This window comes from Aulonocara stuartgranti, assembly GCF_965226115.1.
Source record: "Aulonocara stuartgranti genome assembly, chromosome: 1".
Taxonomy (NCBI): domain Eukaryota; kingdom Metazoa; phylum Chordata; class Actinopteri; order Cichliformes; family Cichlidae; genus Aulonocara; species Aulonocara stuartgranti.
In genome coordinates this window covers 15,696,300-15,715,554 of record NC_138939.1, presented here as the reverse complement: position 1 = coordinate 15,715,554, position 19,255 = coordinate 15,696,300, and the positions used below count along the sequence as shown (strand labels likewise).

The 19,255-nt window shown below is 41.1% G+C and overlaps 1 protein-coding gene across 2 annotated transcripts; it reads left to right on the top strand.

Annotated features, from left to right (window-relative positions):
- Positions 1 to 37: 37 nt before the first annotated feature.
- LOC309706217 (hexokinase HKDC1-like) lies at positions 38 to 15,640 on the top strand. Of its 2 annotated transcripts, none has more exons than XM_082532532.1 (21): positions 38 to 352; positions 1,530 to 1,692; positions 1,822 to 1,979; positions 2,078 to 2,200; positions 2,336 to 2,431; positions 2,684 to 2,708; positions 3,390 to 3,573; positions 4,715 to 4,870; positions 4,951 to 5,184; positions 6,049 to 6,190; positions 6,295 to 6,451; positions 6,637 to 6,785; positions 6,986 to 7,105; positions 11,326 to 11,421; positions 11,564 to 11,663; positions 11,807 to 11,919; positions 12,010 to 12,173; positions 12,388 to 12,543; positions 12,654 to 12,741; positions 14,292 to 14,437; positions 14,581 to 15,640. In XM_082532532.1, the coding sequence occupies exons 1-21, from the start codon at positions 290 to 292 to the stop codon at positions 14,714 to 14,716; spliced, it is 2,769 nt and encodes a 922-aa protein (XP_082388658.1). In that variant the 5' UTR covers positions 38 to 289; the 3' UTR covers positions 14,717 to 15,640. The 2 variants fall into 2 exon arrangements, with proteins under 2 accessions (XP_082388658.1, XP_082388657.1); XM_082532531.1 differs by having other exon boundaries at positions 39 to 352; positions 2,609 to 2,708; positions 14,581 to 15,638.
- The last annotated feature ends 3,615 nt before the right edge of the window (positions 15,641 to 19,255 follow it).

The following is a 19,255-nucleotide window of genomic DNA, read 5'->3' as shown; positions in this document are numbered from 1 at the left end:
GAAAACACTAAGCAAGCCTGTATCTGACACATTAAAGGAAATGATTGTAGAAAGGAGGTTGTGCTTGCTGTTAATCATTGAATTGGTGCAGAGGCTGGTATCTGCTCAGTGGACTCGGCAAGAGACAATGAGAGCACAAACGTAAAAAGAAATAACACCTAGCAGAGTGGAAAGGATTGGGGGGGAAAACACATTTTTCCTTATTTTAGTGAAGTGTGTTCACCTGTCACGCACGCTGACAGTATCAAAGAATAGCTGGAAGACTTTGTGGTGATTCTTATCAGTGAAGATGTTGGCTGTTCATCTCATTTCCTTCTTTTTCTCCAAACTCCAGGAGGACCCCACAAAGAAGGTGAGTGCTACACACACAAACACAAGTCTGTTTCAAACAGTGCATATAATTAATACAGCCCTGGTAATGAGGGGGTTTGAAGCTCTACAGTTATTTAAAGTCTTCTCAGTTATGAAAGTGTAAGCTGCTAATGCACTGAATTTATGCTCTTGATTGGAAATCGTATTTTAAATGCAACTCTACTCGCTACATTAATCATCAGAGATATATTTGCCACCAATGACAAACTTACTCTTCTAATGTGTTGTTTCCTGATTTACTTCTTGGGCAGTTCTATCAGGATTTATCCAGAAAGAGAAAGTGATTAAAAGAAGGACAAATCTCTGATGATTTCTTTGAGGATTTGCAGAAATGCACGTGACTAAAATTAAGTCAACGAGACATGGCAGAAGTCAGTAGAGTAATATAAATGATCAAGGTGAAATGTGGGATCATTAGTCACTGTGTCACCATTTATCTTTATCTGAACAATCATTAACAACTTTCCCTGGCAGTGTCGCTGCTCCTCTTAGTCCACATTGGATCGCACATTTTCACCCGGGACAAAGTATGGACACTCCTACAATCACACTGTCCTCGCTCACGCTACACTCACACTCTGGCACTTATATCGTAAAACCTCAGGGTGTTGTCCTATGAGCACATGCTCCACGGCGACGGTTCAGCTGTGAATACAGCACACGGGGTGTGGCTGATGATCTTCAGCTTTTTTGTTTTGTACTACTTCCTAACTCATTTACAGAGACAGTTTGGCATGTTGAGTTACTGTTACAACATCACTGAGTTTCAAATTCAGATTATTAACCCCAAAATTCAAAACATATGTGAAAAGACATCAGATACATGAAAAAAATCCTTCATATCTGAAATACAAGAAAAAAGTTGCTTTTTTAAACTTTTTCTCTGTTGATCAGATGTTCAAATTGATTCTGGTGAATTTTGATATGTAATATTATAAAGCTGTGATGAGGCATGTAACAGTAACAGAGGATATAAAAAGAAAAGTAACTGAATGAGAGAAGCAAAACTAGTCTGACACCTAATAAGAAAGTCCACAAAATACAAATGAGAGAGAGAGAAATATACATTTTTCTCTCTTTCATCCCTTCTTGTTCGAGTGAAAATCCAGCGGTACATCTCACTTTGTTTTGCTCTCTGTGTTCTGTGTCTCTTTCAGGTCGACAGGTTTCTGCATGCAATGCGCCTCCATGATGACCAGTTAATTGATATCTCAGCTCGTTTCCAGGCTGAAATGAAGAAGGGGCTCTCAGCTGAAAGTTCGGCCGCCGCAGCTGTAAAAATGCTGCCGACACATGTCCGCTCCACTCCTGATGGCTCAGGTTACTCGTGTTAATGTCCCTTTTATTAGGGCTGCTGGGCAGATCTTAAAAAAAAGAAGAAGACTGCCATTGTTTTGAAGTAAAAGCAAGAGATTAAAGATCTTCCTTCTCTTTCAACCACTCTTGCAGAGAAGGGACAGTTTCTGGCACTGGATCTTGGAGGCTCCAAGTTTAAGGTGCTCCAGGTTAAGGTGAGAGAGGGGATGGGGGTCAGGAAGGGAGGAGTGGAGATGGAGGAGAAGATATACCCTATGTCAAAGGAGCTGTTCAATGGGAGAGCACCAGAGGTAAGAATAAAAAGATCTGAAAGTAGATTTGAGGAGGATTCAACAAGCAAGAAGAAGAGATTTGAACTTCTCCCTCTTCATTGTCTTTGTGTATGTAGTTATTTGACCATGTGTCAGAATCTCTGAAGGACTTTCTTCACGTAAAGAACATCAGTCTGGATAAGAAACATCCTCTGGCATTCACTTTTTCCTTCCCCTGCGAACAGACCCGCTTGGATAAGGTATGACTCTCTACATCGAGACATCTGGTTTTCATGAGCTGTACCTGTAGTGTGTTATACTCCACGTGCTGACATCTGTCTGTCTTTTTAGATTTAGATCCCATAATCATTCGAACCACTTTTTTCCTCTTGCAGGGATTACTGTTGAGCTGGAGTAAGAACTGCCGGGCTCGAGGCCTTCAGGGGAAAGATGTGGTCCAGGCTCTCAGAGAGGCTATTGACAGAACTGGGGTGGGTTGCCAGTGCTTGCTTCCATAATTTACCCATAAACTATCTGCAGAAACTGAGACATGATGAGAAATATAACGTAAGATGAAGTGGAAAAATAAAGAGTTGAACCCATCTGATACCCACTATGTAAACTGAACAGTATAACCTGGTTTATCTCTTTAATAACGCCCTCTGCAGGGAATGGACATAGAAGTGTTAGCGATGGTTAATGATACTGTGGCGACAATGATGACCTGTGGTTTTGATGATCAGTACTGCGATGTAGGGCTCATCATTGGTAAGTAGATTCACATAATTCAACTAGTCTCTTGTGTCCTTTTACAGAAACTATTGTTTTGTATGAGTGTGACATGTACATGAGCAGCCATCACTCTAAACTTCTTCTGTAGTTCATTTAAATAAGCATAAAGTTATCCAGTGTTCAGTAAAACAAAGCAAATGTTCTGCATTAAAACTAGAAAAAGCTTGAAACCAAAATTCTGTATTATAAATTAGGTTTTATTCTGGTTTCTTTTTTATCTAGTGAGCCTTTGGAGCCCTTACGATTGATGCATAATTATCTAAACATAGCTAATAGATATTATCTAATCAAAGATAACTGCATATTAGTGACAGGAAATAGTGCTGACTGTAAATGCAAAAGGCATCAATAACTCTGATTCTGCAAATCTACTCCAAACTTTGTGTTTTAACTTTTGCAAAACACATTTAAATATTTTTAGATTAATTCTTATTTATGTTTTTTGTGCAAACACATGGAAACAATGACAATATTTTGCAAGAGAAGACAAAGCACACTTACCCATAGTCATCTTGCTCCCTCTGGTGGTTTGCTGTGCATGTGTGGATATTGAATTAGATGTGAAGTATAGACAGATAGAACCATTAACGTATCCTGTTTATTGTAGTAATCTTAATGGAATCAGTCTATGTATCCTGTGTGTTTGGGTGCTTACAGGCACAGGCACCAACGCGTGTTACATGGAGGAGCTGCGTCATGTTGACCTGGTGGAGGGAGACGAGGGCAGGATGTGTGTGAACACCGAGTGGGGAGGCTTTGGGGACGATGGGGCCCTGAGTGATTACATAACAGAGTTTGATCAGGATGTTGATGCAACCTCTATCAATCCTGGAAAACAAATGTAAGGAAAGCAGCTTTGTCTTTTCTTTTGATATAAAATAGTGTGTCCATTAAGACGTCCTTCATTTCTTTATGACTTCCAAAGATAAATTTGAAATAGGTGCAACTTTCTTAGGGAAGTTTTCTTGTAATTTCTTAGAGTAAGGGATAGTTCTCCAGGCTTCTTGGAGGACTTTTCTTTGGATGATGGCTGCCTTTTGTTCTGCCAAGAAGATCACACACTGCTTCAGTGATATTAAGGTCTGGGTTCTGGGGAGGCCAGTCCATGACTGATACTGTTCCAAGTGGGAGTGTGTTTGGGATCATTATCATGCTGATAATCAGACAGATGCCAATCAGAATCTTTCCTAATGTTATTGCATGGTGTCAAAATCTGATCTGATGGTATTTTTCTGTATTTGTAATCCTCAACGCAGCCTGCTGAAATGCAATCCCAAGCAATGACAGGCACCACCATATTTTACAGATGGCTATAGACACACACTGTTGTACCTTTCTTCTGATCATCTCCATCCAGCTTCACAATTAAACCAGAACTTTCAAATTTGGATTACTCACTCCATAAATCCTGTTGATACTAATTTTCAGTCCAGTTTTTGTGTATTTTGCCATACGTGACTTTTGGATAATGTTCTTCTGATGTCGATTTAGCATTCATGCTTTTTTTTTTTTGTCCTCCACTTGTCCAGTTTCCAGTTTTCTTAAGGACACACTGCACATCGTGCTGAGAAATGCCAGCTTTTCAGTTCTAGCTGTCTGGGTCTCAGCTTCTTGGTTCAATATTACCATTTTATGCTTGTCAACCTGTGGCATTTTGGGGATTTTTCATAGATTCAACTAATGAAATGGGAAATAGTTTTTTGTGACAGGCTAACAAACGGCTCAATTTAAAAGCGCCGTTTCATCCCTTCAGTTAGGTGTCTTTTTAATGCTTGAACAAATGTCCATTGTTGGCTTATCAAACTGAAAAAAAAAACATTAATTGAAAAAGTGTCTGATACAAGGACGGGACTAAAAAGTGAAAAAGCAACGAATATCTAAAGAAAAACTCTGAAGAGCTTTCAGAAATGAGTGGCTTAAGATGTTTGCTCAGTACTGTAGAACTCTGTATAAACCTTTTACCCTTTTCTGGTCTATTGTAGCTTTGAGAAGATGGTCAGTGGGATGTATCTGGGTGAGCTAGTGAGGCTGGTTGTGTTAAAGATGGCTAAACTGGGACAGCTGTTTGATGGACTCGTGCCTGATGCCCTGAGGACCAAAGGGAAGATAACCACAGCACACGTGGCAGCCATGGAGGAGTAAGCTGTCTTTATCTCTCTTGGTCACCTGGTGTCTGTCCAAAAACAGCATGAATGCCATAAATATTCATTTGTCTCAGGTACAAAAATGGTCTGAAGAACACCAGAGATATTCTCGTGGAGCTCGGTTTGAACCCATCACAAGATGACTGCGTTGCTGTTCAACACGTCAGCACCATCGTGTCCTTCAGGTCCTCCAATCTGGTGGCCGCGGGGCTGGCTGCCATCTTAACCCGAATCAAGCAAAACCGGCATTTGAGGGCATTGAGGATCACTGTGGGAGTGGACGGAACTGTGTACAAGACACATCCGCAGTAAGTCAGTGTGGAAATCACTCAAACCCATATTAGTTTACAACTACTGAGATTAATAAATATGTAACTGATATAACACAAAAAGAGCCAGTACTCTCAACAGTCCTCTTCCTTTCTAACTATGACTAATGGCTGCTGTAAAAAGTTTCTGATATTTTTAAAAAAATCCAAAATAAATAAAAGTTTGAAGCAAAATCAATTAAACTTCACTCACAAAGAGCCTTGAGTAGAAACTAGAGTTAAGCAATGGATTAAATAAATGACCAAAGACATAAGCTGTTAAATGATTGGGGTAAATTTGTCACACGTGAGTTTAACCTAACATCAACCACACAGTACCACAGCTCAGCACTGCACTCACCACTCATACACAATGAGAATCCTCATGTGCACAATTTGACCTCAACTATAGGCTGTAAATAAAAGATGGACTATTCTGGCTCTGTGGAATTGCCTTAATCTCTCTGATGGCCAGCAGTGGATAAAAAGAAGCCTGTATAGAAGCCTATGGAAAACCTGCCGTGGCTTCTTTGCTCTTCGACCTGAGGTCTCAGTCATGGTTTTAGCATCTCAGCATCCCAATCATCACTTTCAGTGAGTGAAGAAAATCCCGACAAGGCTTGAAAAACTGAACTTTGGAATCCAGTGGATGATGTGTATGATAGTGATGCCCTGATCACCTCTGATAAAGTCAGCGAACCCAACACAACAAACAGGGCCTTGATGAAGAGTTTGGACATAACAGCATCATGTCCTCTCTTACTTGATGAGCTGCAGATCACTAATATAAATACTTCTTAACAAACATCTAAAATAGCCTGATGAAATATCGAATGTTTTGTGTTTCTGTCACTTCTATTCCAGGTATGCTAAACGTCTCCATAAGGTGGTGCGCCGGTTGCTTCCTGAGTGCCAGGTTAGATTCGTCCTCTCGGACAGCGGCAGCAGCAAAGGGGCTGCCCTGGTAACAGCAGTTGCCCAACGCTTGGCATCACGGAAGAGACAGGTTAGAGCGCTGCAAGTTGTATGTCTGTGTTTGTGTGATTCTTCACAGGTGAAATAAAAAAGAAGGGCTTAAATATCTGATAAACAGTATCTCTGGTTTTCCAGGTGGATGAGACACTGGCTCCCTTCAAACTGAGTCAAGAGCAGCTCCAGTTGGTCAAGGCCACGATGAGAGCAGGGCTGGAGGCAGGGCTAAAGAACAAAGGCCCCTCAGCAGTTAAGATGCTGCCCTCTTACGTTTACCATACACCTGATGGCACAGGTCAGAGACAAACGCTGACGTTCTTACAGGCCTCTTAATCAAACCCAAACAGCAGCTACACAATCAATACATTCAGCGTCACCTCTAGCTTTCGCAAAGATGTAACTGCTTTGTTAAAAACTTTTTTAGGAAGTTTGTATTTTTAAAATATAAACAAAGATCATAATTATTATTTTTTTAACCAGAGCGTGGAAAATATCTTGCTTTGGATCTGGGAGGAACCAACTTCAGAGCTATGCTGGTCAAATTCAAGAAAGGCCTTCAAAACAACACACGGCTTTACCATAAAATCTACACTGTACCGCTGGAGATAATGCAGGGAACAGGAGAAGAGGTGAGAAACATGCATATACCGTCAGCACCCTGACAGAAAGCATCAAACTGGGTTTAGTCATTAAGTAATTAAATTAATTATAAGAAGTTGTACACTGCTGACAGTGTTGTCTAAACGAGGTAGGGTTGAATTCTTCTAAAACAGTACTGAAAATCTAACACACAGTTTGTTTGTTTTTTTCTCTCTCTGTTTGTCTCCAGCTGTTTGATCATTTAGCGCAATACGTGAGTGACTTCCTGGACTACATGGGGATGAAGAAAGCACATCTTCCAGCAGGCTTCACCTTCTCTTTCCCCTGTGAGCAGACGGCCATTGACACGGTACGTCAAAATCGTTTGTTGCAGCCACAGAAAACCTGGCTGCACCTTATTTTACAGTGAAGCAGTAAAACACAATAAGCTAGACTTTGTATCAAAGTGGTTAAATTAGAAATAGTATGCCCTGGCCTGGTGGCCTGGCTGCCCCTGAGTGGATCGGGGGCAGGCGTGGGGGTTTGGGGTTCGGGGGTGCTTCGCCTCCGTGCTGGGGCTCTGGCTGGGCCTTGGGGGCTTCGGTCCTCGTCGGTGTGTCACCGAGGTTGTGGGCGGGTGGGTGCACGGGGGCTCAGCCCTGGCGCAGGGGGCCTCTTGTGCATCGGCCTAACTGGGGGGCTCTTCAACTGGCGGGGAGGTTGTTCCATCCTTGCAGGAGTCCACTCTGCAGGTGGGGGAGAGACATAGGAGAGGTGGAGAATAAACTTAACCTGGGTGTCTGTTGTCTTGTGTAGTCTGGGAGATGACCTGGACCTGGGCTCCCTTGCCTTGGTGGGTACCAGAAGACAGGGGTGCCTACTGGGGTCAGCGGGGGAGCTGGCCCTAGGGAGGGGCATCCTCCCCTCCCTCCTTTTCCTCCCCATCCCCGGCTACCTCCCTCTTCCCGCTCCACCACACTCACCCACACAGGTAGGGCCTTGGGGTGCGGGTGTGTCACCAGGGTGCAAGGGAGACATCCCCCCCCCTCCCCTCTGTCCCCTTCTGGCCACCTGTGCCTCAATTTTATCTCACAACTTAGACATCCACATTACTTACACTCTCATAACACACACATATATATAGGGCCTTGAGGGTGGGCACGTTAACGGCGTACAGTGGACGGTCTGTGTACTCAAACCTACCTCTGGCGCTGGTGCCCACCTCTCAATTTTAAATCCATGTAGACATTGAGGGTTCTCGGGAGGGGCCGTGCTAACACCTGCTGCTCTCTGGCAGCAGCACCATGCTCTCCCTTGTTTTAAATGCACTTTAGAACAACACGCAGCAACACTACACATGAGCGGGAGGAGGGAGGTATGGGGTCTTCACACACCCCCGTTCTCTGCTAGCCGGCGGGGGGGCTGGGAGGAGATGTTGGCTGTCCGATTGGCCTCCCTGCTGCTGCGGAGCCTGGGACGGTCTGCTTGCCTCCACCCCGGGGGGAAGGGTAACATCTCTTGGGTCTGGGTTCTGTTTCCCCCTCTGGGGGCGAGGGTACCTGGACCCGGGGTATAGAGTATGTTTGGGGAGTGTGATTGTGTGTACATGTCCATTTATGTCAATCCTTACGTTGGGTGAGTGCTGAGTGTTTGTATATGTGTGCATGAGGGTGGGAATGCATGTTTGTGTCTGTGTGTGCCTGTTTGTCTGTGTCTATATGTCAGTTTAGACTCCACCTCTCTGGGAACTCCCAGGCCCTCCAGGGCCTATCTCCCCTCACCACACTCCCTGCCGGTGACTGATGCCCTCAGGGGTCGGTGCATTGGTGGTTCTTGGTGTCCGGGACTGGGCGCTGAGGTATGTACCAGCTCACTCCCGGTGGCTACCTGGCGCCTGTTGCTCGGTCAGGCCTCCTCCTCCTCCATGAAGCAGGCATGCCTCCATGCCTGCTTCATGCCCTGGGGGACGGGGCTATGGCTCTCTACATCCTCTTGCAGACCATTACATGTGGAAACCATTTGAATACAAGCGCGCTGATCCACACAGGTGTGCACACGGATGTTCACTGTTCGTAGACTTAAATTAAACCTTTCTCGGCTGCTACTTCAAAGCACATTGTGCGCCGTCTGTCCTGCGTGCTGCACAACAACATTGAATATTTAGTACTTACTGCTGTTTACACTTAGCTAGATTAATGTGATGGTGTTGTGTTTAGTATGTTGCTTTGGTTTTTTTTGCTTGTTTTCTATTCTTTTTCTCTCAACAGGTGATCCAGGAGATTCCCCCCCCCACTTCTCACTGTCCCTCTCCCCTTCTGTTTTTCTTTTCCTTCCTCTTTCTTTCTCCCTTTCCTATCCCTCACTCATGTCTGTCCCGTCTGTAACAACTGAAAATAAAATAAAATAAATAATAAAAACAAAGGTCGATCAAATAGACCAATACGGCAATGCCACGATGATCGATTTGGCAAAATAAATCCATTGGGTATCCTTGTTGGTCTTCAGACAACAATTCTGACGGCTAAAGAACCAAATGGGACAGGCAAAAAAAAAGGAAAAAAAAGAAATAGTATTACCCTGTGAGGGACTGGCAACCTGTCCGAGTTTGACCTGGTTTAACACACCGTGTCCCTGCTGGGACAGGCTTCAGCCCTCAGATACAGTTGGATAAGCTGTTAAGAAAACTGACCGATGGATGGAAATAATTCTTATTAGACAACCAAACCACCTTGAACCTGTTCTAAATAATTAGAAACATCATATAGTGCTGATAAAAGTAACAATATTTAGACCCGCTGTCACAGTCTGGCGAGGGCAGACTGTATGTGTTGACAAAAGGACCCAAAACGCAGACTCCAAAAACTGAACGTGGCGTGGATTTAACAAAAATCAAGCCGTTTATTGAGGCTAGCAAAAAGGGTACAAACAAAAGGGCATTGGTGAAACTAAACAATAACCTAAACTGGGTGAACTAAAACTAAACATGAAAAAACCTTAAACATGGTGAACTGACATAGATTCCTGAAGTAGTGACATGGATGAGCAGACGACCTGACAAAGAATGACTGAAAGCACACGGACTAAATACACACAGGCGGATAATGAGGGAAGTGGGAACACATGGAGAAACAGCTGACACACATGAACATAACGACACAAGGAGAGAGTAACACTAAAAACATTGAACATAGGAACACAGGACCCCTTCAAAATAAAACAGGAAATATAATGAGACGCAGACCTGACAACATAAGACACACAGACATGAAACACACGAAGGGCAAGAGAGACTTCACAGGGGTTGAAAACACAAGGGGGAACTAATAAGCAAATGCACATAGGAAACTTAATAAGCTTAAACATACACTATAAACATCAAAAGAACTAAAACTCAAAACACTGGGTCATAAGACCCAGGATCGTGACACCCGCTCATTAGTAGAAAACTGTAGCTTTACACTGTCTTAAAATTACACTGGTTCACACGGTTGTTTCCCTTCCAGGCTGGATGTTGTTCAAAGTCCTGTGGAGTATATTATTTGGTATCTGATTTCCTCAAAGTGCTGCTCTCATAAAGGTTAAATTCCACAGATTGTAGATTGATGTAGCAAACCTGACATCACTCACTGGTTTCTAAAGTCTGCATTTTGAAGCCTCAACATTTTAGCCACCAACTTGTTAGTTTTTTGGAGCCAGAAGTTATTATATTTGGATGAGAGGGTGGCCTGTTATCAGTTAACACTAGATAGCTTGGTTGCATCTGTGAACTGTATAGGGACACATAAAGACAAAACACTGACAGACTAACTGAGAGACTGATAGAAAACTGAAGCACAAACTTGTTGTTCAAGCTCATACCACACAGGAAGCCACGTGTAAGATGGATGATGGGGGGCATCACAGACATCATCATCAACTCATTCAGTTACATTCAGCTCTCTTAGATCTATAGGCAAAGATCCTTAACATGTCCCAAGGTCACGGCTCAAACAAAAAGCCTTTGTAGTCGCTGTGCCACATTTGTAGGATCATCTGGTTGTTGTTGTCATTATGTTTATTGCTTATTGTTTATGGTCCATATGTCCACCTTTGAGTATTTCAATGTAATTACACACATACATATATAGCTGTATTTAAATGTGCTTTACAAATAAATTGTACTCACTGGCTATAGTTCCATGAGAAATGCTCCAAAAGAGATGAACACTTACAAACACAGATGAGAGGTACAATTCAGTGAATCAGCACAGGTGAGGCCATTGAAATAACAGACACTCAGTCGTCTGTTAATTAAAGCGACAACATCCAAAACTCGAGCACACAGATAGACAAGTTGTTTTTTGTTTTAAATCACCTCTCAGTGCAACTGTCTTATTGCTCTGATGTTGGGCATTTTAAAATATGAATCTATGGGCACTGACTAGCCTCAAGTGGAACTAGCCTTTTTGGCACTTGATCATTCGACGTTCTCAGAATGTTATATTTACAGAACTGTTCTGTTAAATAAAAATGTAAACAGACTCCTAAAGCAGTAGCATTATTATTTCTGTAGCAGTTTGTAATCTTTTTCAACCTTTGGATGTTCTGTAGGGTATCCTGGTTAGCTGGACCAAAGGCTTCAAGGCCACAGACTGCGAAGGACATGATGTTGTTAACTTGCTACGGGAGGCCATCAAAAGACGTAACGTGAGTCAATAAAAACAACAGAGTAAAGATTTAAAATGATGGCCAGGTTTTAAACAGATGAGGGGAAGAAACATTACATCAGATTGGTACACGTCTAGGCTAACAGGAACATTACAATGCATTTGTGGGTGTGCGCACACAGGAGTATGACTTGGACATAGTAGCAGTGGTCAATGACACAGTTGGGACAATGATGAGCTGTGCCTATGAAGACCCTCAGTGTGAAGTTGGACTGATTGCAGGTATGTGGCCTCAAGGGTGAAGAAATGCTAAGTTAAGAATAAGCTTATAGTTATGATGGTTCATTTAAGAATTTTAAATGCAAAGAACAGTATTATAATATTTGACGTAATAAGGAAATAAGCTATATGAGTCTGTTTTACAGGAACTGGGTCAAATGCTTGTTACATGGAGGAACTCAAGAACATTGAGAAGATTAGACAAAAGAAACAGAAAACAGAAGGAGACGAGGAGACACCTGAAGCAGTGGAGGACAAGGTGGAAGGACTTGCTTGTTGGGAGCTAAAAACATATTGTTAAAACATAATTAAACACTTTATGTGTGTGTGTGTTTCCCTCTCTCATCAGGATGATGGGTCAAAAGGAGATAAGAAGGCGGAGACTTCTGAGACATCAAAGATGTGTATAAACACGGAGTGGGGGGGTCTGGGTGATGATGGATCCTTGGATGACATCATCACACCTTTTGATGCTGAGGTGGACCACAACTCAGTAAACTCTGGAAAACAAAGGTTAGCTACACTCACCTTACTGTGTATGTATGATGACGCCTACTTGAGGCACACACATAAAATTTGATGTTTTATGACTGATTTTTTTAAACATACTGTGACACATATGTGTCTCGTGTAGTAGTTAGTTGATGTTTTTGAGATTTATTCAGTAACTTGTAGCAAGTTGAGATGGTCACACAACATTTTTACAAGTTTATGTTCGTGTTTATAGGTTTGAAAAGCTCACCAGTGGGATGTATTTAGGTGAAATTGTCCGAGAGGTATTACTGGATCTAACAAGAGGAGGTTTGCTGTTCAGAGGACGCGTCACGGAAACCTTAAAAACACCTGGAATATTCCAAACTAAATATCTGTCACAAATAGAGAGGTAGGACAAATGATGCCTATGTTTGTGCTATTTTTTGATAGATTTAAAGTATTCATAATTTAACATGAATATTGCATTTTCTGCTGTGTAACTGTGTTGTCTCCCTCCAGTGACCGTTTGGCTCTACTGCAAGTCAGATCTATTCTCCAGCACCTGGGGCTCAACAGTACCTGCGATGACAGCATCATTGTCAAAGAGGTACAAGATAGAAAAGCAACATGCCACACAGTAACCTCCTACAGACTGCATCACAAATTCAATGTTTTCCTCTTTTACAAGGTATAAAAATTTTAACAATTAAGCCATTGTGTATGTGTTTTGACCCGGACCACGTCGCTTACTTCCAGCAGATATTTTGATCTAGTGCAAACAATGCACAGGTGTAATTTGTAATAACCTTGGCTGTTTTACAGGGTTTTTGCAAAGTGGAACACTGAGGCCAAAGACGGCTCTCAACTTTTATTTAGCCTGTTGGTATCTTAAAGAAAGACGCACCTGAAATTTTCTGTGTCTTCTCCATTAACTTGCCTCCACCAGTGTGTGAATGTGAGAGTGAATGAATAGTGGTAAAGCGCTTTGGGTGCCTAGAAAAGCGCTATATAAATGCAATCCATTATTATCATTATTATTAAGCCATGTTGGTGAGCCATCTTGCACAACAGAAAGACTAGACAAACTCTGGGTACACTAAAATAAATATTTAGTAATGTTATTGGTTACAACTTTGTTTGTGGACATCAGAAAGTCTAATTTCAGCGAGGAATTGGAGGACTGTGACTGTCAGACTTTTGAACCTTATAAGCAACTGTTAAAACTAAGCATTGTCCTTGAAAAGTAGCATTGTTATATTGTTATTTCTGGTATCGATCCAACCCTCCAGATATTAATGGAGAGAGGAAGCCCTCAGATTTTTCTCACATCACATCATGTACATAATGCTCTAGATTTTTCTGCCATACTAGATGTGATACAGCCACCAGTTGCTAGGGGAAAGTACTGTATGTATTCCCCGACTATTTGGAAGTGGTTTCTGCATTTTGCTGGCTCTCGCTGAGTGAAACTGGCTGCAAAGAATCAGAAACCTGCTTGTGATTTCTTTAGTTGCTAGCATACAGGCATGATAGCCTCTAATTTTTCATGTTTGTCTGAAAATTCTCTTGCAGCCAGTTGGGGAATAATAATTTTTCTGACTAACAGTTAAAATGTTTGAATAAAAGTCTGGAAACTGTTTCCTAAGAGTATGGATACCTGGTTGAAATGAATGAACATAAACAGTCTTGCTAACCATAACTGATGGTTAAAAGCAGTCCAGATATCCAGATTAAAATAAGTTTAAATTAACAAACAATCAGTTGTGCTGTTGGAAAGATTCTTCATCTGCCTTTACTGTAAAAGCTTTCTGCCATTTAAATAAATTAATTAAAAAAAAATGCTGCCCATAAGTCAAAATTTTCTTTAATATCTTGAAATTCTGAGCTAAATTTTGAGATACCCAACTTGAAATTTCCACAAAATTTGGACTTATGGACAGCTTTCATTAATTTTTTTTACAGTAACAGAAATAAGGTTATCATCAGATATAGTTTGGGAAGTAGTTCAAAGAAATATGCTCTCTGCTTCAACCTTACCTTGAGGTTGGGTAATATTCTTCATATTATTTGTGTGGTGCATTGTCTGGCTGAGAAAACTGTGACGCCAGGAGACTGTTACCTGTTGCAATATTGATAAAGGTTTCCATTGTTGCTTAGGTATGTGGAGCGGTATCGCGCCGAGCAGCAGAGCTGTGTGGGGCAGGCATGGCAGCCGTGGTAGATAAGATCAGAGAGAACCGAGGACTGGACCATCTGAACATCACTGTAGGGGTTGATGGTGCACTCTACAAACTACACCCACAGTGAGTTAATTTAATAAAAATATTGTTTGTTTGTTTTGGGTGCAGTGATGTGTTGGGTGTGTGTCAGGTGTATACTGTACTTTCATTTTAACCTTTCATAATTATTCAAACAGCTTGGTTAAAAAATTTTCTGTTGTTTCTAGTTTTTCTGGAGTCCTTCAAGAGACTACCAGAGTTTTGGCTCCTCAGTGTAACGTGACCTTCTTGCCTTCAGAGGAAGGCAGCGGGAAAGGTGCTGCCCTGATTACTGCTGTAGCCAGGCAGAAGCGAGATCGTTGACTTCACACACCTGGAAAAAAGAAAGATGTCCGAAGATGTTTTTTCACTTTTTGCATTCAGTTGCACTGCTGTTTCTTTGTTGGGTTTTTGTTGGGGTTTTTTTTGCACTACCAAAATTCTATATTGGCCTAAGAGAGTTTCAGACTGTGTGGATGGAAGATGGAAGCATTGCTGCCTGTGATTAAATCACTGTTTGTAATAAATTTTAAAAGAGCTGTAATTGGTTTGAATTGACTATTATATTAAGGGTGTGCCAGTCAATGACACTATGTTTGCTTCAGCTTAGTTAACTTAATCCATGTTAGTTAAGTTAAATAGAAGAAAACTTCTTCTATTATCTTTACTGCTCACAAATAACATAAAATAAAATATATGTAACTTGATAAGCCTTCTGTGTTAATCCACGGTTATCTGTGTTTGCAATAAATGGACAATGTCATTTGAACTGAAATGAAAACCTGGCATAAGACAACCCACTGTGGTTTAATATATATGCTTCAAACCCAAACCCTCCACATTCCAGTCACCAAGTTAGCTGTGGGAAAATGTCAGTCACAGCTGTGTGGTCACATGCCAAAATGAGAAAATCCCAACAATCCTATGAGGAAGTGCTTGGTGACACTGGGGAGGAAGAACATCCTTTAAACAGGAAGAAACTGCCGTCAGAACCATGTTTGGGGTGGGGCAGCAATCTGTGGGCTGTGAGGGGTAAGAGAAGAGAAGTATGAACATAGAGAGACAAGGACAAAACAAAACTTTAGAAAAGAGAAGCCAAAAATTATTGTCAGGTAGCAGAAACATATAAACACATGTGGAGAGGAAATAGGTGAGTGGAGAAGAAGCATCGCAAAACTACAGGACGCTTCAGGGTCACCTGATCCAGCACAAACACAAGTGTCAAGCTTAAAAACTAAAGAGTGTGCATGTCCCAAAACCAAACTGGGAGCTGGATCTAAAGGAGAAGGAGCTGATAGCTAAAGGCTCAGCGTCCTATTCTACTTTTAGAAACTCTAAGATCTTAAATGCTCTGATGGATAATATGATACTATGAGGTCTCAATGATGTGATGGGGCCTAATTATTGAAGACTTTGCATGTAAGGAGAAGGATTTTAGTTTCAGTTGTTGATTTTAGAGGAAGCCAATCAAGCAAATATGGGAGAAATTTACTCTGTTATTCTCCCCCCTGTCTCTCTGCAGTGTTTTGGATTAACTGGCTTTTAAGAGAGATTTTTGAACAATCGAGTGTGGATTTTAATCCACACTAAATTGTGTGTCTTCCTTCTCTCACCCCAACCGGTCGCAGCAGATGGCCGCCCGTCCCTGAGCCTGGTTCTGCCGGAGGTTTCTTCCTGTTAAAAGGGCGTTTTTCCTTCCCACTGTCGCCAAAATGCTTGCTCATAGGGGGTCATATGATTGTTGGGTTTTTCTCAGCGCCTTGAGGCGACTTTTGTTGTGATTTGGCGCTATATAAATAAAATTGAATTGAATTGAATTGAGATGTTTTTCATCATTTCATCAGGTTTGAGTAAAAATAACTTCATTTTTGTCTGAATTTAAAGGTAGAAAATCATTCAAGCTTTTATTTCCCCAAGACATGTCTGGGATTTAAATAACTGATTTCATAGATAAACATGTGTATGACTGATAAGAAGTTGTAGTTAAATACATTTTGTTCCTCTCTTTTACTTAAAGATTTATAGACACTCCTTAGAATGACTTTATATTGTGTAACAGTTGTGAACCTGATGATTTATATGTAAGTGTGTGTAGAAAATATGTAATATTCCGCAAAAGAGAAAGTATACACGGTCATATCGTGTAGACACAAATCTCTTTACACACTGATATCATGGGCATCAGTCTTATTCTAACTAAAAGCAATTACCTGTGCAGCCAACTGTTACAAAATTGTGTGTGTGTGTGTGTGTGTGTGTGTGTGTGTGTGTGTGTGTTTGCTTGCTTGTGGGGGTTAGTCAGCAGTTTCTTAGTTTATTGATGGGGAGCAGGAGGAGGACTGGAATGCTGCTGACCACATTTCCTGACAATAAAAACAACCAATCCTCTGTTCAGTCACTGTACACTGATTCTCTGTCCTTGTGGTCACCCGGCTCTCTCTCTCTCTCTCTAACTGTCTCTGGCCATCTGTGCCATTTTAGTCATTCTCCTTGTCCCTTTTATCTGTCTGGCTGGAGCTTTGCCCAGTCTTTCTGTGTCTTTATCTGTATGTCTGCTCGGTGCATTAGCAGTCCAAGCAGTAACCTGAAGAACTCCAGTGATAGACCTCTGTTGAAAGTTTATTAATTAATTAATTTAAAAGAAAAAAGAAGTAAAGATTGTATGTTTTGGCATTTCTGATGAAATTTCAGTCTATGGTCAACTTTAAAATTAGTTTCATTAGGCAAAACTTACAATTTGCGTTGTTGTTTGTTTACACATTTAATCTGAAGCTATTGATCTGATGATACTGCACTGGGTTAATGAGAGGTGCGGTGATCAGTGTGAGGCTAATCCATTCATGACAGATTAGATGATGCGTTGAAGATGAAGACAGGCAGGAAGACAGTAGCGGAGTGTAATAAGTGAAGAGAATAATGCACAGGAACAGTAAATAAAGACAGAGTGCGATAACCACTGCATGACTGATGAATGATGAGGGATTAAAGTAAGGGAGGAAAAATAGTGTGCTAACGGGAGTGAAATACTAGCTAATCTCTCAGGGATTAACATGTGAGAATGCTACCAGCTGAGGGCTACGTCATCCTCACACATACACACAATAATCCCACGCTGTCCTTGTATCAAGCTACTGTCTTCACAGTACAATTTCACAGGCTGCGACACGGCAGCTTTATGTGGCACTGAATGCAAGCGCAGATAGGCTCCTCAAAATATAGCTCCTGCATCCTACAACAGAGCAGAGACTGATAAAAAAGACTGCATCCTTTCTTTTCCTCTAACATTAGGCCTACTAACATTCTTGTCCTTTCTACCTTCCTTCATTGTTTGGCTCGTTCTGTCTCTATCTTTCATTTAAAAACACTCCATCCATCATTTCTCTGATGTTTTTCCTAAAGGGGCCTGTCTTAGGGAGCAAGGCGTCTTTGCTGTGCATTTTTTATTTTATCTTTTGATTGAGGGCTCTGTGAATGTGTGTGTCTTTGTCTGCCCTACAAACAAACAATACAAGCTTTCACACACACTCAGAAATTTTCTCCAGTAGATGGGCAGAACTGAGCTATTGCAGCCTACAGTGGAGAGAGCACTGGTCTTATTCTGGATATTGTGTTGCAGTCATTAGTTTTGTGAGAAAATAGACCTTCAGTTTAGTTTCACAGCCCGACTAATTCTCTTCAAAGATACAATGAATCAACGTTTGAATCCCAGGCTTAAACCTCTGAGTGGAGTGGACAGCGGAAGAATTAGACGCCACAATGCATCAAAACATCAGTATGATGAGAGCTGCTGGACACCAGCTCTGCTGCATCATGGGGAGCCTTTGTTGATTAAGGTAACTAACTTATTTATGGTAAACTGAAAGACCTCTGAGACTGAATAAAGAGGTGACAATGAATATTATTATTATTATTCAATTCAATTCAATTTTATTTATATAGCGCCAAATCACAACAACAGTCGCCTCAAGGCGATCAATCAATAATATTATTAAGAAGAAGAAGAAGAAGAAGAATTTGTTATTAAGCTTCTGAAAATCTGTATCCATTTTTTCCATGTGAAGTACGTTGGAATCAAAATTTTCTGTATATAACTTTAACTTATAATTATCTGTATTATGACTGTATCTGAAAGGACTCCTTTATTTTAGTGCATAAAAATGTTATAATACTGTACACTGATCATTAGAAGTACATTTATATTTACAAATCACAAATCACAGTTTCATAATTGCACACTGGTTTCTCTAAACCTTCCTTGTTTGGTATGCATTCATTATCTGGTATAATTTGTGGTGCCTTGATGTGACCATTTTCTATAATGTTTACAATGCCAGACCTTATAACAGGCGGATTGTTACAGTGTTGTGATTTACAGTCTAAAGACTTAAATAACTGCAGTTAAACTTTTTGTTCTTTGTGTTAGTCAGAGGAAAATTTGATGTTTGACGTGGCAAGTTACTGGATAACGCACTGACCTTGGTGGTATTTTATTATATTTCATATTTGAGTGAAGTGCTTTATGAAACCTATATTTTAGGTTTCATATAGTTGGAGAAATGATCTCCAGCTCAGGTTTCTTCAAGGAAACCATATCATTGTCTAAAATATCAACAGTAAAGTTAACCAGACACTATCGTGCTCCAGTGTTCGTCAGTCTCACACAGAAAAATCCATTGTATTCGTGAGTCATGCATCCAATGCACATAAAGCGGTTTATTTTTTGTTTAAGCAGCGTGCCTCTCATGAGCATAACAAGTAAAGGCAGGCTTGCAGGCAGTGTGTCAAATATATAGTACCCCAGAGAATGAGGAATTCAAAAGCAATAGAGACAGATTGATGCAACAATTAAAAAAAAGACCACAA

What these genes read in the sequence shown, in the direction of transcription:
- LOC309706217 (XM_082532531.1), top strand. Translation starts at nt 290, where the DNA reads ATGTTGGCTGTTCATCTCATTTCCTTCTTTTTCTCCAAACTCCAGGAG. An exon ending in AGGAGGACCCCACAAAGAAG is followed by an intron (nt 353 to 1,529) that starts GTGAGTGCTACA and finishes TGTCTCTTTCAG; the next exon opens with GTCGACAGGTTTCTGCATGC. An exon ending in ATCAATCCTGGAAAACAAAT is followed by an intron (nt 3,574 to 4,714) that starts GTAAGGAAAGCA and finishes GGTCTATTGTAG; the next exon opens with CTTTGAGAAGATGGTCAGTG.